Source organism: Amblyomma mixtum, chromosome 5 (genome assembly GCF_055824585.1).
Source record: "Amblyomma mixtum isolate Tamu chromosome 5, ASM5582458v1, whole genome shotgun sequence".
NCBI classification, from domain to species: domain Eukaryota; kingdom Metazoa; phylum Arthropoda; class Arachnida; order Ixodida; family Ixodidae; genus Amblyomma; species Amblyomma mixtum.
Genome location: NC_143016.1, coordinates 114,284,159 through 114,294,680, shown reverse-complemented (window position 1 = coordinate 114,294,680; position 10,522 = coordinate 114,284,159). Strand labels below are relative to the sequence as shown.

The 10,522-nt window shown below is 42.7% G+C and overlaps 1 protein-coding gene across 5 annotated transcripts in view; it reads right to left on the bottom strand.

Moving 5' to 3' along the window:
- Positions 1 to 3,821: 3,821 nt before the first annotated feature.
- Ziz (dedicator of cytokinesis protein Ziz) overlaps positions 3,822 to 10,522 on the bottom strand; it is a 168,183-nt gene continuing 161,482 nt past the window's right edge. For all 5 annotated transcript variants that reach the window (XM_089545897.1, XM_089545898.1, XM_089545894.1 and 2 more), the window contains 4 exons: positions 9,967 to 10,157; positions 6,811 to 6,911; positions 6,315 to 6,453; positions 3,822 to 4,912 (listed from right to left, as the gene is read on the bottom strand). In XM_089545897.1, coding sequence (XP_089402023.1) covers positions 4,817 to 4,912; positions 6,315 to 6,453; positions 6,811 to 6,911; positions 9,967 to 10,157 — 527 coding nt within the window. In that variant the 3' untranslated portion in view covers positions 3,822 to 4,816. The remainder of the gene's footprint in view (positions 4,913 to 6,314; positions 6,454 to 6,810; positions 6,912 to 9,966; positions 10,158 to 10,522) is intronic.

Sequence of the window (10,522 nt, the reverse complement as noted above, 5' to 3'; positions counted from 1 at the left end):
GGACACAGCAAACTGCTCTCTGTAAACGGTCTACACGCTATCGCGGCAAACCTACTTGCTATGACCAAATAGTCAAGAAATGCCAATTAACATCCACTCGCTGTCAACGTTCGAACAAAAGACATGGGCCTGCATGCCTGCAGCCGGCTACTTTCCAGTTTGAAAATGCAGGAAACAACACAAAGAGGCACTGCACACTTTTAATGTGCATCGTGTTCTTACTTTTGTTTTCGTCCAGCGCCACCCATTATAAAAACATACAAAAATAGAAAACGCAGACGAAATATACCCCTAGGACGTCGTGAATGTTGCAAATTTTTGAAGAACTATAGTATAGATAGGCAGGACAGAAAAAAAAACAATGTAAATAAGACATTTAGGGGCTGGTAAGGAATAAACTTTTGACACCTATTACTGATTTACGAGCTGGAGAGAGTGCCAAAATCCTTTGTAAAACATGTGTGCAGTGTGTGCGAGCAGAACGGTTCATTTGAGATACTTAAGACGCATGATATACATGTGCTGCCATCAGGCAAATAATGTTTAACATAAGCAGAAAAGTTTCTTTGGAGATACAAAAAGTGGCACTAGAAATATGAAAGCAATAGTGGTTTTATGCTCACGACTCGAAACATGGCAATAAAAAAAGTAAGAAGTGTGCCTTCTGTCCCACAAATGGTTAATGAACGACTGTTTCATACTTTTCTTAGTCCATGTGAAATAAAAAAAGGCAAATGTAGACCTTTGCAGAAAGTGCTTGTGCAACGCTTTTGCAAGAAAAAAAATGTCCAGAAGCAATTAAGTGGCAGGTGAAAGTAACATTTCATAAATGCACAACGCACCAGTAACTGAACCTTCTCAAATATTTTAAACTCATTTCTGTTGTTTCGTCTGTTCTGTTTTTAACTCGTTTCTGTTGTTTTATATGTTACGCCGTGCCAAAAACTACCCCGTGCGACATTTTGTGCCCATATTTCCTGGGTTTTATATGCACACCTGATATAAATGCCCTCAGGGGACCTAGTCGAGCCCACTTATAATGAACCTGACAGTAGTGTGGATTGTTTGTTGTATCAACTGTTGTACTGTAACTGGACTTCCCCTATGGAAGCCAAAAATACAGTCAGGCCAAACCTGCGTTTATTTTTTAAAAAGTGCATGGCACTTACGCTGCTTCAGAGCATTGCTTACCATGAGGCTCTCCAGCCCATCCGATGCAGACATGTGGTCTTCGCTGACAACAAGCTGTTTTAGGAACGTGATGCGACTAATCATAATTAAAGCTTTCACTGCAATGGGTGGTAGGTTGCTCTCCTCGTCGTCACATTCCTGGGAGTACGGTAAGGCCCACACTTGCATACAATGGCTCCTTCAGTTCATGGCTGTGAGATGATGTCGCCAACATAGGTGTGCTCCAACTAAGTTGCCCCAGGATCCGGCCCACTTTTCATCAACGGCGCGCGTCCCCAGATATCCACAAATCTCATTTTCACCATGTGCCATCTGGCGATCCTGAAGCCACATGCAGCAGTGAAGCTAGGGTAACACACAGCCTGGACATGTAAACAGTGCAGAAGGTGTACAACTGATTGGGTAGGCCACGCTTGCCATGAGAACGGCTGGGTCAGCAACGTGTACACACCACTGTATTCTCAAATTGATACAATTCGTTTATCGCTGACTGTGCGCAATAGTTTTGCCTTCAGCATTACCCTTGCACTGCCCATCACTCTTCTCCTTCCACTTCTGCCGCTTTGCCCAGCTGTCACGGTCACACTAATTAACCGTTCAGTTCTTGTAGACCATCGGCATGCGCTTGGGTGCGGTTATCTAAAGTTTCAATGCCGCTCTTGTATTGCTTTTCAGGCAGTCATGTTCTTCCTGGGGTGGCGTCCTGGAAGCTAGGAGACGCTTGCCGGTGTGCACGCTTGCAGGAAGGGGCAGTTTTTCTGACTTCGGAGGCACAGTCTTGTTCGCTGTAACCGGGTAGTGTGGTCACAGTTGTTCGCTGTATCTCAGACTCAGTGCCATTGCCGTAACACATATTTTGACCGCAGTAACATCAGCCTTCTTTGTAATAAGCGAGCGTTAAGTGCTGCCATTGTAAGTGGGCTCCACTGTATAGTAAATGGTGATGACTGCCTGTGGCCATGCTACGCAAAGAAATGTTGGCACTGTAAAACCTAATATCGACATGCAACAAAACCACACAAAAACAGGCACTGGCTTAAAACTTCAATTTGTTTTAATGCACTGTACAATGACTCGGCTAAAAGAAGTGAGAGCGAGGCAGCATACAAACACACGTGCCATTAAGTTACCACGTAAGTGAAGCGCTTTGTGTGGCATATCAACAGTCAGCATCACATTTTGCCCATTTCCACTACCTCTTATTTATGGCAGGCATTGTGCAGTAATGAAGGCCGCACATAATCTTCATGAGCATTTTAAAGCAAGGCAGAAAAAAAAAAGCAAGAAGCAATCTATACAGAAATTTACACATAATTAACATTTACGTGAAACTTGGCAAGCACTACTTGGACTAAAAAAGAAGTTTACTTTTTACATGGTGAGAACTTAGCACATTGAGGGTAACGCACATCATGACACATGTTCATAATTCCTCAGAAAAAAAAAGAACTAGAATGATTCACCACATCTAGTGCACATATATCTAAGAGCGCCAGCTAAGAAAAGGCCACAGTATGGTACCAGATAAGTGGGCTCTAGTTAGTATCAGCGTACTACTACAAGCAGAATGCTACTGAAGATGTCATATGTTTACTATTCTTGTAATCAAGAAAAAGAGGAAAGATGAAGTAAAACTCTTGTGAAATTTTAAATTTTGCAGAAAGCTGGAACTAAGGTGCTTGTAGGACTGCAGAAGCAAGTGCTCACAACGTTTTTATCATTGCATTATCAAGCGTGTACCAGCCCGTGAAACAAACCGTAAGGTGGCATTAGCTATGCATAGAGACAAGAATTACAATGTACACCTAACAGATCACCGGCTGTATAAACTATGAGGCATGTACTGCAAACATATATAACAAAAACTGCAGTGCGAGAAGCACCAAGCAAGATCTCTGAATAAATAACGGAGGGTTAAAAGCATTAAAAACCAGTGTATGTATTGAGCACTGTGTGAAGCTGCAAATCAGACTGCTAAGGTTTTCTATCTACTCATTCACAACTTTATACACAAACATTCGTCATTACAGAAACAAGCACACAAAGAAAAAAAAAGCTATACATATATAATGACCTTCAAACATATATTTTTCTTACTATTAACTGACTAGTGAAAAAAACTGAAGCGAATGTTGATACTGAAGCTGCAGTTCGAGAAAATTAAAACGATAAAATTTATGTGCTTCTTAAACTAACAGGCAACGTATGCTGCACTAGAGGAATCTTTTTTTTTTTTTTTATCGTCCAAACTACCCAACAACTCTCACAGCACAACGCAGTGCACATGCACGAAAACATGTCACTATGACATGTAATGCAAACTGAAAAGCTACGTCGCCAAAACTGCAGGATAAAATCTACGTTCAATACACAATGTCAATCAAGATTGCACCATTGGGTGCAAGAGAAGTTTTGAAAGCAAGATATTGATGACTGTACGTTTTATGCTGAAAATTATGTACAGTCGGGGACAAAAGTCTCCGGACCACGTGTTCCTCAAATGAAGCTTATAGCTCTACTATCAGACAGCGGCTGTAGACCGGACTTGTGGAGATGAAAGAACAAAAATTTAACTTTTACCTCCACAAGTGTGGTCTCTAGCCGCCGACTAATAGCAGAGCTATCGGCTTCGTTAGAGGAACACGTGGTCCGGAGACTTTTGTCCCCAACTGTACACTAAGATAAAAAATGTGTGGTAATCATTTGTGATCTGCAAAAGGAGAGCTAGTATACATTATCTTGCATGGTACATGATGGTACCAAGCTTGCTTAAAATGCCTAAACGTGCCAACCATGGTAATATTTGGCACAGCTTCCCTTCATCCCCCTGCCCAGATGCAGGTTAGCAAACCGGGCACTGCTTAGTTAACCTCTCTCTTGGCTTATCCACAAGGTTCAGCCTCTATGATACAATTTTTTTTTCTACACTCTACAATGATTGATAACAGCAGGTACACACATCACCAAGAAGACAGTCACTTCTTGCAGGTCTTCACGCACAAGTGACAAAAAGCAATATTCGGGTGCTGCCTAATGTATGCCATTATTTACAAATTGTTATGTGTTTTCATTACTGTACAAGTGATGAGAATGCACACCTAAAAATAAGATTTCCATTCTTTGCAAGGACTAAAGAATGGCTCACCTTACAAGGCAGACAGCTCTACTGTCCACATGCAACAAACTCCGTTTTCTAAAAAGGCACTTGCGGAACTACTCAATAAAAAATTCTATTTCACCGAAGCATCACCGGCCCCTCCTCGGCCCATCATCACAACATCGACTAAGTTCGCGCAGAAGCAAAGGCTAAATGTACAGAACAGAAGCAGATAAGCGAACTCTGACTTCTATTATTTACAGTTTCTACAATTGAAGATGAAGTAAGTAGTAATTAACAGCAGCACCAGTGGATCGGCACTTCAACGCACAGCAGCTGTAGCACTGCTCCTTTTCAGAAAGTCCTTACAGCATGCTGCCAGGCCGGAATCGTCGAGCAATGCACAAAGAATGCAGTGAACTTAGTGAGATGAAGGAGACGGGGCCGTTAGAATACTCTGTCAGGTTCCCTTAAGCTGGCGGGTTTGGGGAAAAAAGGAAGGAAGGAACGAGACAATCTCTCCACTATCTACACATTGCTGGAGCCCGGTGATCCACTGATGAAGTTGAACACTTCAAGGGACATCCTCTTCATTGCGAGTGACGAACGATGATCGGAGACAAGCTGTTGAGACAGTCGAAAAAGAAACAGTGTGTTAATGGCGGAGACAGTCTCAGCATCACGACAACAAGATAACTGAGCAGGAAGAAAAAGTTGTCTGCGAGAATTCTGAAACTGTTAAAGTGCGGCAAGCAGCGGAGGACTAAGGAACTTAAAGGTGCACTGAAGAGGATTCTGAACTTGTCTTTTTGCCGCGGGAACTCGATCTACACGTTCCTAGCATTCTTAGAAACTGCGACTTATTGCCCTCTGTGGCCGAATTCCCTAATTAAATCAAATTAACGTCCGGCTCCCACCTTTATTTTTTTTAATTCTCCCTCGTACGGTGGGCGGAGTCGACCAACGCGTGGAGCGCCTTTCACCCAGTCCCGTGGAGGCTTTGCTTTCGCTTTATTTTGTTTTTAGGTTTGTTTCCATGAATAAATAGTTTCATTCGCAGATAATATAGCCGCAAAATAAGCCCGCAGAAATAAAAATACGCGCGGACTATTAGCTACTACGGACTACTACGTATTACTCCGCCGATGGCAGAGCGGCAAGCCGCCACGGGACTGGGTGAAAGGCACTCCACGCGTTGGTCGACTCCGCCCACCGTACGCGGGAGAATTAAAAAAAAAGGCGGGAGCTGGACGTTAATTCGGTTTAATTACGGATATCGGCCACACAGGGCAATAAATCGAAGTTTCTAAGAAAGCTCAGAACGTGCAGATCGAGTTCCCGCGGCAAAAAGACAAGTTCAGATTCCTCTTCAGTGCACCTTTAAGAGCAACAAGAGCAGTGCGCGGCAGCCAGCCAAGGTAAAACTTCAATGAAAAATGGCAGAGCCGTGATTAGACCGGGAAGGATCACAAGATGAATTGCTCTAGCATAGTGGCACGAACACACTTCAGCGGCTAAGCGTGAGTGCCAAACACTTCTGAATGACAAAACATTAAAATAAATCTGTTAAGGAACTACCGATATGTTCTATAGTTACATGCAAGGCAAAGCACCACACACGGGAAATGTTTGCTGGCATGCAAGATAAACAACTGCTTGTCCTCAGTGCACACGCCAAAAGGAAATGAAGATGAAACCAACAGCACAAAGAAAACTGCATGTCTGTCACACCTACCCCCAAGTTTTGAGAGACACTGATGTTTAGTCTAGTCTACTGGTCTAGTTATACCATATTTAGGTACCGTGCACTACAACCGCTGCAACACGTAGCAGTGATTAAACATTTCTGCAAACCTCAAGGCATGCAAAGGTTTAGTACAAAAAAAATTAAGAATATGAAATATCAAAAACGGTACCAAGGTATGCGAGGAAAAGATGAAGGCACAAGAAAGGTGCACAAGCCGTGAAAGTACTTGGTGCAGTGGAATGAGAACGAGGCTACCAAGGCACTGGTGCTCCCACTGACCTTCTCCTTCATGATTTCTGACAACTGGGTGGCCATGTCAATGAGGTTCTTCTTGAGGGCATTGTGGTATTCACACTGTTCGGGTGGGATCAGCTTGCCATTCAGATCCAGCGCCTGCTGACAAATGATGAGGAATTGCCTGGAAAAACAAAAAAATAGTGACATTCACCGCGAAGGAGAAAGAGAGAGAGAGAGAGGGAAAAAATGTGAACTGATGTGCAATCTGATGAAAGAGAACCTTCAGTTTTATGATGACTCCCTTCCTTTGCGCCTTCTGCTAAAAGACAAAGAGATAAAAAATTTTCCTTTTTTGTTCTCTCACAGTTAAACGAAAGCGACACACTTTTTTCCTATGTAAGTGTGGCTCCCTACCCCCTTCGAACAAAATATTGAGGGCAACAGGATTATTTCAAAGAGCAGCAGAGAAGCATTCGTGCAAGAGGAAGACTTACAAGCCAGGAATACACTTGTATCATATCGTGTTAGTGGTGCTTACCTAAATGTCTCCCTCAGTTCGTTGACCTCTTCCTCTGGGTACGCGTGTGACTTGCTCTCATCCAGAAAGGCATTGGCATAAGCAAGGGGGCCTGCATTCACCTGTGGAATAAAGCATAACACAGAGGCGTGATAAATAACACGAATGGGAGCCTCTGATGCGATGAACTGTGAGAAGACAAGCTCTGACTAAAACTGAAGACAAGCAATGATTAAAAAGATGTGAGGGGTTTAAAAGAACAAAAATTGCGAGGACACTTTGGCAACTAAAGTGTTGAGAGGCAAAAGCGGAGGACACTATGCCGTGACGACTTCCAGTGGATGTGACGTCGCACCGTTCCCGTGGCTATATCGATGTCCGCGCTATTTCAACGTAATTTCGACATTCATGCCTATAATTAACTAACTAATTAACCTAAAGTCATCAAACTTGGCTTCTAGGTTCATTTTTTGCGTCCCCTATCTGAAGCAACCATTGGTTTTCTTCTATCTTTTTTAGTTCCCGAATTAAATGCGTGTGACACGCTTTGTTAACAGTCAGACGACAGTATGAGCCATTAAAGGCTTTCACCTTATTACAGCACCTCTGTGACATCGAGAAACAAGCATGGCAAAGGTAGGCAAATAATCAGTAAACCAGCGGTTCTCAGACTGGCTTCTGTGGAACCTTGTGGTTCCTTGCAGTGAGTGCCTTTCCGGGCTCCTCTAACACGTAAATCTAAGACGGCAGTGGTTGGACAGCGAGTCTGTGCTGCCATGGGTCTCCCTGGTCTGCCCTTGGCTTTAAACTGATCTTCCTAAAGAGTACCGTATTTTCCGGTCTATAAGACGCACCCTTGTATAAGACGCACCTGCCATATATGCAGGCTGTAATTGAAAAAGTTGGTATATAAGACGCACCCGTGTATAAGATGCACCCCAATTTACCCAGTTAGGCTAGTGAGGCTTAATTAAACACGCTTGCGCGACCATCGTGCACCGTACCTGTGAGAAGTTCTTAAGCAACGGTAAGTGATCGAAAAAGGCAACACTCACGCCATACCCACCCACGTTTTAGCAAAAAAAGAAAAAAAACGAAAGTACTCCCCTTATGTCCGCAACAACTTTTTATTTTAACTTAAAACCTTCGATATCTTCATCTTCGGATGGGCTATCAAAAAGTTTGCCCATTTCTGGAGGCAACGCGGCTGAAACATTCGCTTCGCACTACGGACGCACTACGTACACAGCGCAAACACGGTTGCAAAGGGTGACTAAAAAAAAAACGCTCCCTTGTCTTGACTTGTCTTGTCTTGACAATGACGAGAAGCGTGATTTTAAGCCATCTTTTGGCAATTCACATTACTTTCGCTTGGGGCCTCTGAAACTGCCGCGTCTTTGTGATCCCGGAAGTCGTTTTCACCGCCGTTTCATAATAAAGTTCACCTAAAAAAGATGCGTACGGTAGTACCCGTAGTGAAGTATTAACCGTGTTAAAACCGCGTTATTGGTAGCGATACTTTTTCGGTCAAAAAAGCTTGAACATGAACCTGAGTAACTTCCGAATTCGCAAAAAAAAAAAAAAAAACGAAAAATTCGCGCATAAGGCGCAGCCTTGTATAGGACGCACCAACAAGATTTTTGAAAAAAAGCCGCGTCTTATACACCGGAAAATACGGTAGGCATGAGTGAATAGTGATTTTTTGGTTCGGAGCAAATTCGAAACGAGTAGTAATTTTCCTCAAATAATTTCGAAGCAAATATTTCTGAATACTACTAGCACACAAATAAGGTTGAATGGCACACCAGGCATTTTCAAAATCATGCATTTTTTTAACACACAAAGCCGTTAAATGAAAAAAGGAGAGAATGTATCGAAGCTTTGTCACACTCATTGAAGCTTGAGTCGACGTCCCGCGAAAACGGCGATCCGAAATTGAGAAAGTCGACCTACATGCTGAGCCAACATACTTGTGGGGTGCGAGACCTGTCTGTGGGACCTTCGACTGCTGGTCTTCACTGCGATTGCATCGTTACACAGCTAGTACTTATAAGCGAGGACTCCATGAACAACTGCTAGGCTTATGCATTGTGCGTCCAGTGCCACCCCGCGTCAGGCGTCAGAAAGGGAATCGAATCCCGAGTACTTTACCATTCGACCAAATATTTGAAATCAGAATATTCACACATGCCTATGAATAAAGAGCCTTCAGAAAGCGCTCCTGAGCTTGCATTACAGAACCCTTAAGTCTCCAGAACACCCCCCTTCTAGGTAAGGACTATCAACCTGTCTCATTAAGGGGGGACACCGGTCTTAGAGGCCAAAAAATGAACAAAAAATCAATTTTCAAAAAATGACATTTGTGGGATTTACAGCTCTCATTTTTCAACTGCACCAATTTTTTCCTTCAAGTAATCAACATTTTGACCATAAAATTAAATTCAGATCATCATGTGGGCTGAATTTAAGCAAAAGCAGACAATTTAATGTCATGACAATTTTGGACATCTGGCTGCCTTAGTATGTTGACATCTCAACATCTAGGATAGACAGAGATGTCATACTGTTTCCTAAGGGAACCTCAAGGCACAGTGTGTGCAATAATCGAAGCAGATTTGTTCAGTCGCACTTCGTAAACTTATAATTTTGCAAAGTTTATCAATGCACTACATTCACACCTTGAATATTGATATTCCAAGCACTGTACAATTACTAATGAGGGCAAAATGGAAAAATGGTTTTGATTATTGCACTCTTTACTCACCACACTACGTAGCCATGGATTAAAAATGATTTTTTATTGATCAGTTTTTTTTGCACCAAGGTACTAATGAATGACTAATTAAAAATAATTATCTTGGGAACCTACTAATTTATGAAAAAGATAATTGCATTGTTGAAATCAGTATAAAAACTGAGCAATGTGGTACAGTTTCATTAGGGTTGGACTAAAAATAAGGAAAACAGGTCTAAGACCAATGTCCCTCCTTAAATTATAAGGCCATCTTAAAAATGCTTTTATCATACACAAAAAGAAGCCTTTTACATTACGCCTTCCACTTCAGTCAACATGCTGCTGCTACAATGGTGTATGAAAGCCATTTGATAGCAAAATCAATTGAACAACGGTGACACCAAATGTGTTGAATAATGACACCTCGGTGGCACTGCACTGACCTGAACCCCTATGCTGCCCTGGAGCTTCAGCTGGAGCTTCTTGAGGTCAGGTGGCTTGCGGTGGACTACCTCATCTAGCTCGGCAACACGGGTCTGCATCTCGTCGATGGCCACCTCAATCGGATTGAGGTCCTTGGTCCGGCGGCTGGCCACTGGAATGCGCTTCTTCACATACGGAAAGCAGTAGCTGGCTGCAACGGAAGTATTATAGACCGTCAACTAGGCACACATGCAGCATGCCACTTCAGTTTAAGAGGCAAAAATGTCCCGACTCAGTCGAGATGTAAAACAGCACAATGCCACATGTTGAGTCAGATGTGTATTTCATGGCTGTACACGAAGTTAATAAGATAAGGGACCGACAATTCTTTCTTTCTTTATTTTTTTTCAGCCAGCTGGTTTACCTCAAGTGTCTCTGACAAAAGCCTTCAGCACTAGTTACAAAATGACAAGGACAGCTGAAATGCAGGACGCATGGAACTTTTCACTCCAATGCAAGGTTTTTTTTTTTGGTTTGGTTCATTGGGGTTTAATGTCTCAAAGCAACTCAGACTAT